This window comes from Carcharodon carcharias, chromosome 18, assembly GCF_017639515.1.
Source record: "Carcharodon carcharias isolate sCarCar2 chromosome 18, sCarCar2.pri, whole genome shotgun sequence".
Classification (NCBI taxonomy): Eukaryota; Metazoa; Chordata; class Chondrichthyes; order Lamniformes; family Lamnidae; genus Carcharodon; species Carcharodon carcharias.
Genome location: NC_054484.1, coordinates 24,604,428 through 24,620,924, shown reverse-complemented (window position 1 = coordinate 24,620,924; position 16,497 = coordinate 24,604,428). Strand labels below are relative to the sequence as shown.

Here is a 16,497-nt window from a genome sequence, read left to right as displayed (position 1 = left end):
TTATCTTATAGACATAGCCCCTTGTTTAATGTCATCTGTAAGTTGAAACAGTTTCTCCACATAATTTTAACAATCTCCATTTGATCTCCTCTCTTTTCCAGAGAAAAACTCCCTAGCCTGCTCTTTATTCTTGATATTTGCATCCTTTCAATCCTTTTCTGCACTGCTTCCAATCTTTCAGAATCATTTTGTAACATGGAAACCAGAATTGCTCACAGTACTCCAAGTGTGATCTAACTAAGGTTCAATATAAATTTAAGTTACCTCCCTGCTTTTGTATTCTATGCCATTCCCCAATGAAAAAACCCCTGTCTTTTATTTATCATTTATGCATTTGTATTCCTAGATCTCTTTGCTCTCCTACACCATTTAATTTCTTATCTTCCAAAAATAGTATTCTGTCTTTTCATCATAGCACTGTTCAAAGCAAAGTGTCAACCATTGAGTCATTTCACACATGTATAATCTAACACCCAGCTGGATTACTCAGCCTTTCATTAATTATACTAGCTAAGTGGTTTACCTGGTGCTCAAGGAATGTTAAGAGATTATTATTACAGCTACATCATGACTAGTTGTTATTTCCCATCCCTTCTAACCAAACTGCATTTAAAAAAATTGCTTGCTTCTATTCATCCCCATCAAGTTAGCCAGTCACAAATAATGAGCATAAAAATGGCCATTAAACTCCCTTTTTAGCAAAATAAGAAAATACAGCCTTCCCTGCTTTATTTGCTGTATGAATCACAGTCCAGTGAGTATAAACAGCAAAAAATGAAATAAGGCATCTCAGCAGCTAGTTCCTGCTGCACATCAAAGTGCAATAAATTTTCCGTTTAATTTGTTTTAATATGCAAAACCGGGCTTTGTGAGCACTAGTGATACAATGAAATCAGCAGCACACTCCAGGCACATTCCAGATGTCTGACAAGCAGCCCTGGACAAAAGGAAATGACCAGGACAAGGCTATCAACTGGTGCCTGACAAGGAGACAGATCACAGTATTAAACGGATATACAGCAGGCAGTGAATTACTGTAAATACTACTGTTTGAACATTTGTGGATTTAATTTCCTCCATGTGCTATTTTCAAAGGGCTGGTTAATGAATTTGTGTTAAACTCCTGTCAGTGTACCATGGATGCAGTTTTTAAACTCATTTAGAATAATCCGGCATTTAACGCTTTTTAAAAATTATTACCACACATTACAGTGCTATTGAATCTTATGTTGCAGGGACATTGAATACAAGGAACTGCAATTATCACTGGACCAGACTACAGCCACCAAGTCCTCATTTCCATACAAGATGCTGCTCTCTACCTCACATGAAAGCCAAAAACAACTGAAACCCAAAATTTCCAAGCTGAAGTCTAAGCTAAAAACATCTCCTTATCCACAGGTACATATTGTAGCATAATACCCTTTGCCACACCCCCAGCCCATTTGTCCAGATACAGCAGGATGGATGTTGAAGAACCGAGCTCACTGTGCATAAAGTACTAGAATTGAGATCTGTGTACACTCGAAGCCCTGTTGTCAAGAAGTCTGGAACAGAGGGCAGATGTTTTTTTACAGAAAGGGTCACCATGAGTTACTCTGGCCCATTTCCTAGTAGCATGTCCCACTGGAATGTGATGTGGCTCAAATCGAAGGAAGGGATGAAAAAAAGCAGATGAGACTCTGGCAAAGTCTCTCTTGATTAAGGCAATAGGAAGTGTACAAGAATCATCCAGGATGACTCATCTGACTTTTACTTACTCCCTATGGGGATGCACTTGGCTTGTATTTTCTACTTCTCCCTGACAGCCTAGCCGAGGACAATAACTGTGGAGAATAATAAACCCAAAACTCCCTCCAACCGCATTAGAACACAAAACACACAGGGCTACTGCAGTGCCATGTAAGGTGTTGTTTTACAGTAGCATAAGGTACCCATACCAAAAATACTGAATTCTTTAATCCATATCCAAATATTTACATGAAGTTGGAGATGGAAATGACATCTGCAAGCTTTTGGCTGGGTTCAGTTTTAAGTTCTCATTGCTTTTCAACAGTAATGATTTCAGAGCTTCAAATAAGAGAAGCACTATATACTCATCTACTGATGCAAAATTGTTTGCAATTCACAGTCATAAATTGGACTTCCATTTAATGCAACATTAAACACTTAATGATTTGAGAACGGAGCTGAAAAGTAGGCCCAGTTTGTCTTCAATAATACTTCCAAAACTTATTACTTCAAAATTTCTAATGTTTATTGCTTCTATTTTTAAAAAAAAAGAAATAATCTTCTCTTTAAATGCTTCTCATCTCAAGACATTAACTCATTCACAGCAAGTGTTCTTACTCTACCACATCGAAGTGCCCATTATCCACTTGTGTCTGCCGGCAGGCCTTTTAACCACAGAGAGATTACATCTAAGTCTGAATTCTTATTTATCCAAGGTGCAGGCAGGGCATTTTGCAATGTGATTCATTGGGTGGTATGAACGAACTTGAACCCTGGATATTGTTTGCCCTCTCCAGTCTAGGACACCATTTATGGTACTGCATTACTCACTGCAGCTAAGATCATTCAACTCAAACCAAGAATCCTGAAATCCCTGATTTATGTTTTTATGCAATGAATTATTGTGATCTGGAATGCCTCATCTGAAAGGGTGATGAAAGCAGATTTAGTAGTAACTTTCAAAAGGGAATTGAATGAGTATTTAAGAGAAAACTGTCACAAACACATAAAAGATGGTTCCTTAAATGGTCCCTGAGCTAAGAATGTGTGTGTGTGTGTGTATGTAGCCCCCTGTTTATTTGAGTGATTCAATTTAAAAATAACCCAGCAGTCAAGCTTTATTCTTAAACATGATAAAGGTTGGTTTATTACAAAACCACTGCTGGAAGTTACTTAAGTAAAAGTGAAAAAGTTATTAACTAAAATACAAAGATTAAAGCAGATAAGGATAAAAAGTACTCATAAAGGTGAGATTTCAAATCAATGTCTGTGAGATATCATTGCGTGCTTGTAGTTTGCAGATGATGTGTTGGTTGTCTGGAGTGAAGGGTTGTGTTCAGCAGGTGCAAAGGCTTCTGTAGTCAGTGTTTTGCCTTTTCAGGTGGACTCAGCAGGTAGAGCTTCAGGGAATGAGTGAAGGTCCCTCTTTTTAACTGGTTCTGCATGACTGGCATGACACTTGAAGACTGTCTGGATTCCTTCATCAGCAGAACAGTGATGATTTCTGGACAACTTCTTCTGTGATTCCTGGTGGCAGAGAGAAGCCCAGCTTTCACATGCTGTCAACAGTTAGTTCAGCTGATATCTGTGGGCTGGAACTGACTTCCTGAGGTTTTCTGGGTTCTCTGTGCAAAATGGCTGTTCTCAGCTTGACATTATACAGCTCAAAACTCAAAATGGCTGCTATCCCAAACTTACGAATCATGTGTAATTTTGAATGTTTGGAATAAGCCACCAGGCAGGATAGTAACTACAAAAACACTAGGGGAACTAAATTCAATAACCCCCAAAAATAGGCAGTGGTACCACCATGCATGATTAATCCATGCTTGCTGACTGCAATGCAAGCATCAGACAAATATCACACTGCCACTCATTTCAATCAATGCTGCATCCAGCTAATGTTAATCACAATGCTAGTTCAGTGGGCCAATATCATGATTAACCAGCACCAGTTAAAGCTAGCCTACGCCTCTTAAAGGGGAAATGCATTGTGGCTGGAGCAGGTGCTGGCAGTTGTGGAATAAGTGAATCTGAACTGGGAGACATTTGAAAATGGCACAACATGGGAGAGCACAGGCTCAAAAAGTTTTTGGACATTGCGTTTTGGAGTCTTGGTGGAGGATGCAGAAAGGAGGGATGTCTTGTATCTGAAGGGTGACAGACACACTCTTAAACGGCAGTAGGAACAGATAGATGTGGAGGTCAATGCTAGGAGCCAAGCCTAGAGGAGCTGGATGCAGTGCCACAAGAAGTTCAATGATCTCACACGAGTGATTAAGGTCACTTATTGCATCTTCAATCGGGCCACTAACCTCAGCCTCTGCTCAATTCGCCACACCCCCCATCACTCGTCAACAATCTCATCAATCAGGACTCAATCCTGGCATTCATATGAATCAACTCACCATCACAGATTTATCACAGTTGCAAGCCTCATATCCATTTCTCACAGCTTGCACACATGCATTGCCGGTTATTCAATCGTACGAATCACATGACCTAAAAAGATTGCACCTCACTCACTGACACCTTTCCTTCTTCCTTGCAGTTCAAGGTGATGCACAACCAGTGACAACAGTAAGTTCAGGCACGCCTGCATGTCCTAACCCCATGAAGGAGACAGTGCCTGTCCTGGCTGAGGCTGTGACCCATGGCGAGTTTGAAACCAACAAAAATGATAGTATCCTCATACCTAGCCCTCCTGCTTTCATTCTACCTCCCCTCATTCCACACACTCTTCTGAGTTACAAGCTATAGATCATGTAAGCATACAGCTCTTATGCCCCCTCCCCACCACACCCGCAACACAACATTACCTTTGTGTGTTTCTCCTTTTAGATACTTAGTAAATGTCACCTGATTAGGCAGCAAAGGAAGATCAAGAAGATAGTTAAGATGACAATGCATTGACTCTTGAATTCACATTCACAGTCCCCAGGTCCAATGCAGGCCTGGTGTGTAATTTAGAGAATAGCAGAGAGACAGGACCTGCACAGGGTGCGACACTGGGCACATGTGGTCTACAACCAGGAGAGGTGGCAAGGATAGCGCAAGTGCCAGCTCATCAGTGGATGAGGCCACACACAGTTCCGCTGCAAAGGATTGAGATAGTCACTTCCATGAGACAGCCAACAGAAGAACTCTGATGGATATGCACAATGGAATGCTTGGTGGCTTGAGAAGCCTGCCAGAAAACCTGCAGTCAATATCAAAGAGCATGGAGGAGTCTGGCTCTAACTTGGCACAGGGCTTTATGCAGAGCTTGAAGCCCATCCTTTCCAGCATGGAAGTGGTGATCAACTCAGGAAGACAGCATTTGTCCTTCCCACACTGCCACTCCACAAATTCCCTTGCTGTTGCCTGTCTGCCAAATAATGCAGGGGGATATGATGGCAAAGTGTTAGTGTCACTGAACCAGTAATCCAGAGACAGTCTAATGCTCTGAGGACATGGGTTCAATTCCCACCATAACAGCTATTGGAATTTAAGTTTCCAGGAACTGCAATTGAAGGCTAGCCTCAATAATGGTGGCCATGAAACTATTATTTTTTGTCATAAAAACCCATCTGGTTCACCAATATACCTTAGGGAAGGAAATATGCTATCTGGAATTCTGTCCTACATCCGACTCCAGATCCACAACAATGTGGCTGACTCTTAGCTGCCTTCTGAAGTGGCTGAGCAAGCTATTTGGTTCAAGGGTGATTAGAGTCATAGAATTTTACAGCACGGAAAGAGGCCCTTCAACCCATTGCATCCGCGCTAGTCATCAAGCCCGTATATACTCTAATCCCATTTTCCAGCATTTGGCCTATAGCCTTGTATGCTATGGCATTTCAAGTGTTCATCTAAATACTTCTTAAATGTTGTGAGGGTTCCTGCCTCTACCACCCTTTCAGGCAATGAGTTCCAGATATCCCCACCCTCTAGATGAAAATTTTTTTCCTCAAATCCCTTCTAAACCTCCTGCCCCTTACCTTAAATCTATGCCCCTGGTTATTGACCCATCCAATAAGGGGAAATGTTTCTTCCTAAGTATGCCTTCCATAATTTTGTACAACTCAGTCAGGTACCCCCTCAGCTTTCTCTGCTCTAAGGAAAACAACCCCAGCCTATCTAGTCTCTCTTCATAGCTGAAATGCTCCAGCCCAGGCAACATCCTGGTTAATCTCTTCTGCACCCTCTCTAGTGCAATCACACCCTTCCTATAGTGTGGCAACCAGACCTGCACACAGTACTCCAGATGTGGCATAACTAACATTTTATACAGTTCCATCATAAGCTCCCTTCTCTTGTATTCAATGCCTTGATTAATAAAGGCAAGTATCCCATATGCCTCTTAACCACGTTATCTACTTGTGCTGCTGCCTTCAAGGATCTATGGACATACACTGCAAGATTCCGCTGATCCTCTGTACTTCCTAGGGTCCTACCATTCATCATGTACTCCTTTGCCTTGCTGATCCTCCCAAAATACATCAGCTCACTTTTCAGGATTAAATTCCGTTTGTCGCTCTTCTAGATCATTAATGTACACTACAAATGCAAGTGACCCAACACCGAACTCTGCAGTATGCCACTGGACCCAGGCTTCCAGCACACTCTGCCTCCTGCCACTAAGCCAATTTTGGCAAATTGCCCTGGATCCCACAGGCTCTTACCTTCTTGACCAGTTTCCCATACAAGACCTTGTCAAAAGTCTTACTGAAGTCCGTGTAGATTACATCAACTACATTACCCTCATCTACACACTTAGTCACCTCCTCAAAAAGTTCAATCAAATTTGTTAGACATGATCTCCCCCAACAAAGCTATGCTGACTATCCTTGATTAATCCTTGCCTCTCCAAGTAGAGATTCTGCCCTCAGAATTTTTTCCAAAAGTTTCCCTACCACTGATGTTAGACTCACTGGCCTATAATTCTCTGGTGTATCCCTATCACCCTTCTTGAACAATGGAACCACATTAGCTGCCCTCCAGTCCTCTGGCACCTCTTCTATGGCCAGAGGGGATTTGAAAATTCATGTTAGAGCCCCTCCAATCTCCTTCCTTAACAGCCTGGGAAACATCTCACCTGGGCCTGGGGATTTATCCACCTTTAAGCCCGCTAAAACTGCTAATACCTCTTCCCTCTCAATGCTAATTTGTTCAAGTATATCACAGTCCCCCTCCCTGATTTCTATACCTACATCGTCCATCTCTATAGTGAATACAGATGCAAAGTATCCGTTTAAAAACTCAACTGTCTTCCGGCTCATACACAGATTGTCACTTTGGTCCCTAATGGGCCCTACTCTTTCCCTGGTTATCCTCTTGCCCTTAATATGTTTATAAAACACCTTTGTATTTTCCATTATTTTACCCGCCAGTGTTTTTTCATGCCCCCTCTTCGCTCTCCTAATTTCTTTTTTCAGTAACCCCCTGCAATTTCTATACTTCTGCTGTTTTGAGCCCTCAGTATCTACCATAAGTTTCCCTTTGACCTCTACTTCCAATCCTATACATTCCTCGACATCCAGGGTTCTCTGGACTTGTTGGTCCCACCCTCCACCTTTACAGGAAAATGTTGGCCCTGCACTCTCACTATTTCCTTTTTGCATGACTCCTACTGTTCTGATGTAGATTTTCCCACAAGTAGTTGCTCCCAGTCCACTTTGGCCAGATCTTGTCTTATCATTGTAAATTCTGTCTTCCCCCCCATTCAGAACCTTTATTTCCAGTCCATCTTTGCCCTTTTCAATAACTGCCTTAAATCTGACTGAGTTATGGTCACTATCACCGAAATGCTCCCCCACTACCACCTGCCTGGCTTTGTTCCCTAGGTCCAGCACTGTCCTCCTCTCTTGTAGGACTTTCTATGTGCTGGATTAAAAAGCTGTCCTGGATACATTTTAAGAATTCTACCCCCTCTCTAAGCCTTTTGCACTTTGTCTATCCCAGTTAATACTGGGGAAGTTGAAATCCCCTATTATTATTACCCTATTATTTTTATACCTCTCTGATCTTTGCCTACATATCTGCCCTTCTATCCCTCCCTAACTGTTTGGGGGTCTATAGTACACTCCCAGCAGTGTGATTGCCCTCTTTTTTAAAGTTCTACCCATACGGCCTCATTTGAGGAACTTTCTAAGATATCATCCCTCCTTATTGCAGTAATTGACTCCTTGATCAATATTGCGACACCACCTCCTCTTTTACACCCCCTCCCCTCCCACCTCGCCTGAAGATTCTATACCCCGGAATATTGAGCTGCCAGTCCTGCTCCTCCCTCAACCACATCTCCGTGATAGCAATGATATCATTTCCAGATGTGTTAATCAACACCCTCAACTCACCTGCCTTACTCGTAAAACTCCCTGCATTAAAATAAATGCCACCTTGCCTTGACATGCTCCCTAGTGCTTTAACTTGACTATATACACTCTGCCTTCCAGGCTGACTCAGTTTTTCTTCTATACTTGTCTGTGCATCACCCCCTACTACTAGAGATGGGCAACAAATGCTGGCTATGCCAGTGATGCCCACATCCCATGAATGAATTTTTTTAAATCCCGAGATGTAGACATAGATTCTAGGTCCAGAACGGCTCAAGGCCAACTTCTCGGAGTCTACCCCGCTGGAAATCAGCAACTACTCTGTGTAGGAGCACTAGGACAGGCAAAAAAAAATCACAGAAGACAGACACTGAGGGTGATTAATTGATTTTTGTATGCAATATAGCATGATTTATTTTAGAAATTTTGTGGTGCCTTTTATTTAGGCATTTGTGACCTTTACGGATGCTACAATACTCATTGACAGAGAGAGAATATAAGGTGTGGGACTGTTGGTGAATGGGGATTTGGGGCTGCATTTTCTGGTATTGTAGTCAGATAAGTTCTTCATGAATACACCAGGCAGAAAACGGCGATCTAGGTTTCCTCCTCCCTTTCTTTTCCACCCCCTCATGCTCCTCTTGCTCAGCTACTTGCTGCATTGCTAGTGGCATGGATTGTTCCCTCATGATAGTAAAGTCATGAGGATCTAGAGTAGAGGATCTAGCAATCTTTGTGGTTTGGGTTTCCCCTTTCCTGATGTTAGTTTGAATCTAACTCCAGGTCAAAAGGATCTCTAGCATCTCGCAACAATGTCGTCATCAAGCAGGGTAAGCAACAAATCAAATTAAGAAATTCTCACAGACAACAAACCAGGAAATAAAATGCACTGATTATCCTTCACTTTTTAATGTGTGTGAAATAATTAATTGGGGCATGCACATAGGATTAAAGTAGAAACTGAAATATTACAAACAAATTTGACACTCCTTAAAACATAAAATTAGTTTTTGGGACAAGAGTGGTTCTTCAGTAGTAATTATGGACTTAGTATGCTATTAAAAACCCAGTTATATCTCATTCAATAAGGTGCAAATTTTAAAGAGTTTTCAGGAAGACTAATAGCATAAAAGGACAACTTCTCATCAGTTCAGTGATTTCTAATTGACTGCAGTCTGAAGGGATTTCAAGAGTGCCCCCCATGGAGAAGCATAGAATTATACTGACACCAAATTCTGGATTTCCACATTTAACTTCATATTGTTGCTATCACAATTATAATATCAATTAGCATGCATCTTAGTGGAGTAATGAGTGAACACTGACATATTTGTTGTCATTACAACTGCAAAATTTGGGTGTGTTCTTCACTGAGGTTCAGGCAGAAAACTTGCTGGGAGAATATGGCCTCCTCTCAGAGCCCTTCCCCTCTCCTCCTTTCTCTTGCAGCAGCTTGTCCTGCTCTGCATGCCCTCTATTCATTCTCTAAATGTCTGCAGGGAAGACCTCCTCCTTAAAAAGTACCACTGGCTGACAGCTAATGAATCACCCCCATTAGCACAGGACCTCAGACTAACCCCACACACCCATCTGATCCCATAGCCCTTATGGAACATACTCCAAACCCTACAAGCTGACAAAAGCCACCCCCCCCCCCCCCCCCAATGACACATCTCATGGCTGACTGCAAATATCACCAACCACAACCTGGTAACTAAACCAAGCGATGATGAAGTCCCAAGTTTCAACCTCCCACGGAAAATCTAGACAACCCTCAACCACTTGGGGACGGGCCAGGGAAGATGTGGGCATTTGTTCCACAAGTGGATCATGAGGAACATCTGAAATTGTGACTGTGGCCATTCAAGTCAGGCCATTGCCCACAAACTGAACTTCTAACCAGAAAAGGTCCTTTCCTGGTGGCATTACAACCATTCACTCTGCGTCCCCTGAAGTTGTTGACTGGGTTGTTGACCTCAACATTGAACTATAACTGCTTCCTCAGACAAACAAATAAAAAAAATTCTCTAGATCATGCCTCATTCAAGAGGAAAACTGACTAGTGCACCATGTCTGGGCGCAACAAGTTTGTACAAAAGCTTTGAAGTTAGCAAAAACCCCTTCAGCACCTGCCACACCACTCCCTGTAGATTTAAGTAACTACCGAAAGCACCAAACAATTTTAGAATGGTAGCAACAGCCAGAAGAAATCAAGCAGCAACCAACATAAGTAGTTGATGATTGCTTTAAATAGCACTGGTGGGCGTCCTTCCTCCTACAGAATGTGTGTTCAGTTGTGCGACTTTAAGGTAAACGTTTGAGGTTAGAACTCCAAGATGCATGCTAATTGATATTATAATCTGTCTGTTCTGCATACTTCCAGCAGCTGTTCACTGCACATGTGCTGAAGCCCTCATCAATATGGTGTCTGATGCAATTCACCCACACCCCACAGCACACAATGTGGACACCATTCTGCGACTCTAAGGGCACCCAGAAAATGGGTGAGAACAATCCCAATTTCTCAGCCCTGGGCTCCAAGAGTTAAATTATGAGAGGATTACAAAATGTAGGGCTGTAGTCCCCGGAATCTGGAAGATTTAGGGGCGATTTGATTAAACTTTTGGAGATATTAAGGGGAACTAATAGGGTACATATCTGTAGGCACCATTTTGGATCTCAAAGGGCACTTTCAGCACCTAAACAGACAGGTGCAAATTGCTGCAAGTAAGAATCAATAATGGAGCAGCAAGATCAAGAGGACATTTGGGACCTGGTTAAATGATGGGACAAATGTTAATTAATTCAGTTTTAAGGGTAGGGGGGGGAAAAAAAGTGAACAATGGAGAAGGAAATATGGTGAATTAATTAAAATCAGATACAGAAGGAGAAATAAAAGGAAAGGAAAATACTGGATTGTGAGAGAGAAAATGAGGCTGAAGAAAAGTCTTAAAAACACTTAAAACTTTAGTATTTGTAAAACTATAGGAACAATTTAAACCGCTATAAGGTGAACAAACACAGAAACTGATTTGTGCCCAGTCAGATCCCACAAACAACAGAGATAAATACCAAACTAATCTGTTTTACTAGTGCTGGTTAAGGAATAAATGATGCCAGGACACTGGCAGATGAGGTCTCGCTTTAATTCCTCCTCCTTCACCAGTGGAGCTCTCCCTCAGTTCTGCACCAGAAATGTCAGCCTAGATTATCTGCTCAAGTCTGTGAAATGTGACTTGAACCTTCCCACTCAGGACAACACAACAGAACCAAAGCTGACATCAATTTAAACACAAAAAATAAACAAATTAAATGAACATTAGGAATTCTCTACAATGCCGACTCTTGCATGAGGCCAAAAACCAGCAGTCCAACAGATTACTGCTGGGATGTGCTGAGAGTTGAACTATCGTAAATACTGTACATCCTTCAATTGGAATGTTAAAGTTTTCCCATTGGCAATATGATTAACGTTAAATGATATAACAACAGGTTACCGACCTTTTAATGTAATAAAGATCAGACTAAATGATGCGATGCAGAGGGTTAATTCATTGGCATTTGGCAGGTAGGGTATGGAAATTTATTAGAAATTTATGAAGACTACACGAGTCATCCAAAAATCTGTAAAAATAATTAGAATTATAGACGTATGCAGGACAATGGGCTGCAAGACTCCGCCACTGGCCCCTGTCCATTGCAATCCTTTTCATTCCAGCCCAGATGGTGTCCCGCCTTGGAGGTCCTCATTAAATGTAATTTGCCACGTCATCTTTTTCTGGCCCCATCTTCTTTTTCCATCTGGTGGTGTCCCTTCTGCTGCCACTTTGGCAGGGGATACGTCTGGGAGGCAAAATACATGTACAGCCAGCCTCAGTCATCTCTCCATCATGATGCCCCCGCAGTCACTTCTGACCAGAACTGTAGTACTTCTTCATTGGTGATTCAGTCTCTCCATGCAATGCCTAGGATCCTATGTAGACAGCACTGGTGAAAGGCATCCAACTTATATGACACCTTAGCTGTTCTCTTCCATATCTCGTTGGCATAGAAGCTGGTTCTAAAGTTTTTTCTAGATTGGGTTTGCAGCTGATTTTGTCAATGGTTTGTTGGATTCTTGCACACACAGAGAGAAAGGTTACTTCTGTTTCGTATTTGCTGCAAAGTTATAGACGTTTTGGAAATCAAGTCTATGATTTCACCAGGAATAGTGAAAGACGGAAATCAATTCCTGTAGGTATTAGAACATTCAAAAATTAATTCATGTCCTGAGAGCTATTTAAAAGTAGTGTCTAGAAAATCAAATCAATTCCTTACAAACAGGTATATGGGTGATATATATATTTGCAAAAATGTAAACGTTTCTATTTTTTCATACAGTTTGAGAAAAGATTGTAAAATGAGATTAATTACCTCTTTTGACATGCAGTTCCTCTATTATAAGTGACTTTCCTTTCCTCTCTTTCTCATTTCCAGCAATATAATTCATTCCACACCGAGAAAGCTGATTGTGACCACACTAGTAACTGGGGAGGAAGCCCCTTGCTGAACATTGTATCACCCCAGGAAAACACTTCTCACCAGGAGAACAATGAACTTCTTTATGCCTCATCACATGGGCATCCTTTCACCTATACCTATGGACACTTCCCACTGGATACCCAAGTGCTTGCCAGCAAAAAACAGATGACCCCTAGTAGGATAGCTCAGAGTCAAAGATCACCTTGTGAAACAGCAAGATTTTATGTGGGTGCATTTCAAGCAACCAGTGACAGCTGCTGGCACCTGACAAGTTCATCATCAATTCAAAGTCGTTCTCCCTCGAAGAGTCTGCAGGATCACCCCATCAGTGAATCCCAGTATTGTTCTGCACAGAATTATCAATGTAAGTTGTGATGTTGCACTGAGAGCTACTTAAAATTGCATACTTTAAGGGGGTTTTGATAGTAAATCAACTACTGGTGGTATTTTTCAAAACTAACTGAAATACTTAATAGAATTCTTCAGTTGATTGATTTCCTAGCACCTTAATGGGAGGCTGAAAATAATTAGACATTGACTGAATAAACTAGGCTAATTAGAAACAGCAGTCACCAATTTAGTGCTTGCACTCCCATCACTTTGTGCTTAACACTTTCTTATTACCTTCTTTTTCATTTAGGTGCATTGCCTAACAGCAGGCAGTGTGGAGGAGCAACATCTGGAACCTTCTCAAGTTGTGCATCATCAAGACTAAACAATAAATATAAGGAAGAACTTTACATTAACCCCGTAAAGCAAAACAAAGTAGAAGTATTGCATCCTGTGCAGCATGTTATCAAGGAAGAGTGTAAGGTACTGTTCAAACATAATTCTCAGGAGAAATTATGCAATGATGGAAAGTGTTTTTCACCGGTTTTGAATAATTCTTTGTTAGCTAAGTCAGACTCTGATGCAACCAAGTCAATGGCAAGGATAGGCCAACAACTTTTACCAACCCAAACACCATATGAACAGACCAGGAGGATTTGTATGAAAGAGCTCCAGTATGAACATGGCAACCATCACAAACCCAATCTGGACAACATGAATAACGTTAGGGCCACTACAAAACTGAATGAGGGGAGGGTACACGAACAGCAGGAACCATTGGGTATGGGGACATCAGGACAAACCCAGCTTGGATCCTTAAGTTACGGCCAGTTCTTTTCAAAGCACACCTTTCAAAGATCACCCTGCGCGGTTACAGGTTACATCATGGAAAATCGGGGATATGCTGCTGATGAGAAGAATTCTTTCGGCTACAGAAACCCACGTCCAGCATTGAACTCTTCACCAGAAATGCACCAAGAGCCTGTCCTTCCACATTACATAGGAACATCTGTCATAATAACAAATGGAAGGTGACAAGGAATTTATTTATGCGAATAGAGGGCGCATTTGTACAAAGTAACTAAACAAGAACTTCTGTTACATTTCCAGATACAACAGTAGTCCAGATTTGCAGCTATACGGGCAAACCATGTATAACACACTCCAAAGCTTGAAAATCTTATTCTGTTGTCTTGAGTTGCTGATGCGTTTCTTTGTCTCTGGAGTTTCAAGTCCAAGTCTTTGCATCCTAAGACGGCAAAAACACAAAATGTTATCACTTGTGCAATATCCAAAATGTGGGCATGTGGAAGCATTCACAGAATGTTGCATTACTCCTTACTCGCATTATTGACAATATGCTTTCCCCCATTAATAACTATTATCTTATTGACTTATATATAATGGACATATCAATGCCAAACAGAAAATTAGTTCTTGTCTGCATTGTAAGGATTTATTTCAGATTCATGAAGGAATAATACTATGTATTAAATGATTGCAATTATCAAAAGCAAGGTCCTTTATTGCTCTGCAGTTTGCATAAATTACAAATGTGGCCTATGCATTACTCGGTGTTGTAACTGAGACCTTTTAAACAAGAAGCTGCTGCTTCTGTGAAACTCAGTGAGAACCAAGTCAAGCTAAATTATTTCTCAACCATAAATCAGACAAAACGGTTTTATATGGACACAAGTATGGGAAACACTTGCAGAAATTGCTGTGCTGAATGATCAATGCATAACTGCAGACTACTCCCTTGCTAACCCCTTACCAGAAGTTTTATATTGATCTCTCCAGTAGACCAAACCTAAAAAAACATGTAGCACATGTGCTGTCTCTCTAAATTACAGATGTTTTTACCACAATTGTCACTCAAAAATCAATGGTGAGGGTTTATTCAGTTTGAACAGGACAAGAAAAAAAAATCTTAAAATGTTATGTAAATTCCACCAATCAACTGAGAATGACAAAAAAGGGGCCAAGTTTTGGTCCCATCAGAAACATCTGTTTAAATGACATTGCTGCTGCTACCGATTAAGTTAGTTTTATTACTTACTGCAGAGCTTAATTACAGCTGTCAAACTTCTGCCTCACTAATGTCAATTCACACAAGCTGTTAATTCAGGAATTTAGTTAATCATCTCAGAACTTTTTATAAATAATATAGAAATATTAAATGCACATTTTTGTTCTTGTGGGAATAAGAACCTGAACCCCTTAAGTTTTGTTCATTTTGCAGAATTAAGTTATTAATATCTACCTATAATACATTAAAAATGTTCTACGTACACATTCGGCTGGATTTTACTCTAGTGGCAAACGGAGAACACTTGATGTTCCTAAGATTACACATTGACCTTAATTCTATGGGCGTTTGCACTGGAGATTCCCATCATCCAAACAGCATATCATCTGTGCAACCAGGTCAAACAACTATGTATCTCCTTGACTAATCAGATTGAAAAATTGTTAATGAATGGTGCAATCTGAACAAGACATGTCAATTAGACTATTTAATTCAAGTCAAATCAGATACAGACAGCGAAGTAATGAGAGGGAAAGAAAATAGATTAATTAAATAGGATTAAAATAGGGAGAGATAAGAGAGACGGAAAGAAAACATTATTTTTTTAAATTACATGATAGCTGTACCCCTACCTCTTTGGAGTTTAGATGATTATCTGGCAATGGTTACCATTACAAATTCCTATTTTCATATTTGTAATGGAGACATGTGAATTACAGCTTCCTGCCAGGAGAAGACAGAATGTAATGCTTGACATTAAAATGGGGACTGAAGTATATCTGTGTACTGTGGTCCAATAATCCCCTGGACTCTAACTCTGCTTCACCTCAAGTCATCCTTTAATCTTGACACCCATTGTGCAACAGCGGTGGGGGTAATCAATTAGTATATTTTTTTAAAATTCTCTCTGCTGTCACCATGCTTCTCTGTTCAGTATGTAAGAGTTGATTGGTCTAAGGGACCTTGGCTTCCAGATCTCCTGTCATTGAACATATCTATCCTCTCTTGATGATTTCCTTTTAAAAGTGTGCTTGGAAAGAAATATCTGATTCAAGATACAGTATCCATTCATTGCTATCTTGCCCCGTAGCCTACCATTCCACGATCCACGTTAGCCAAAAAGTGGCCTAATAGAGTCAGCTAGGACATAAGGCCATGTGTGTGGAAGTGGGAAGAAGCCATGAAGAATGAGAACAAATTCAGTGGGCACATAGAAACAGCAGTTGGCCATTTAGCTCATCGAACCTGTTCTGCTATCCAGCAAGATTGTGGCTGATCTGAGGCCTAATTTCAAATACCTACTTTTCTTTTTAACTCCTTAGAAACTTTGCTTAAACAAAAATCTATCAATCACAGATGTTAAATAAATAATTGATCCAGCATCATCTCTTTGTAGAAGAGAATTCCAAATTTCTCCCACCCTTTGCTTATATAAGTGTCTCTTAACTTTACTCCTAAAAAGCGTTGTTCTAATTTTTAGACTGTGTCCCCTAGCCCACCAACCAGCGGTAATAGCTTTGCTTTATCTACCTTATCAGTTCCCTTAATATCCTGAAAACTTTTGAGTTA

The 16,497-nt window shown here is 40.8% G+C and overlaps 2 protein-coding genes across 2 annotated transcripts in view; one reads left to right on the top strand and one right to left on the bottom strand.

The window, feature by feature from the left end:
• LOC121290546 (single-minded homolog 2-like) overlaps window positions 1-13,949 on the top strand; it is a 99,016-nt gene extending 85,067 nt beyond the window's left edge. Inside the window, exons 9-11 of the mRNA XM_041211054.1 lie at window positions 1,236-1,401; window positions 12,525-12,933; window positions 13,210-13,949. Of these exons, the coding sequence (XP_041066988.1) occupies window positions 1,236-1,401; window positions 12,525-12,933; window positions 13,210-13,934 (1,300 nt within the window). The 3' untranslated portion in view covers window positions 13,935-13,949. The remainder of the gene's footprint in view (window positions 1-1,235; window positions 1,402-12,524; window positions 12,934-13,209) is intronic.
• hlcs (holocarboxylase synthetase (biotin-(proprionyl-CoA-carboxylase (ATP-hydrolysing)) ligase)) overlaps window positions 13,196-16,497 on the bottom strand; it is a 191,543-nt gene continuing 188,241 nt past the window's right edge. Inside the window, exons 11-12 of the transcript XR_005945826.1 lie at window positions 13,748-14,148; window positions 13,196-13,280 (exon numbers count right to left, since the gene is read on the bottom strand). The gene's annotated coding sequence lies outside the window, so the exon portion shown is untranslated. The remainder of the gene's footprint in view (window positions 13,281-13,747; window positions 14,149-16,497) is intronic.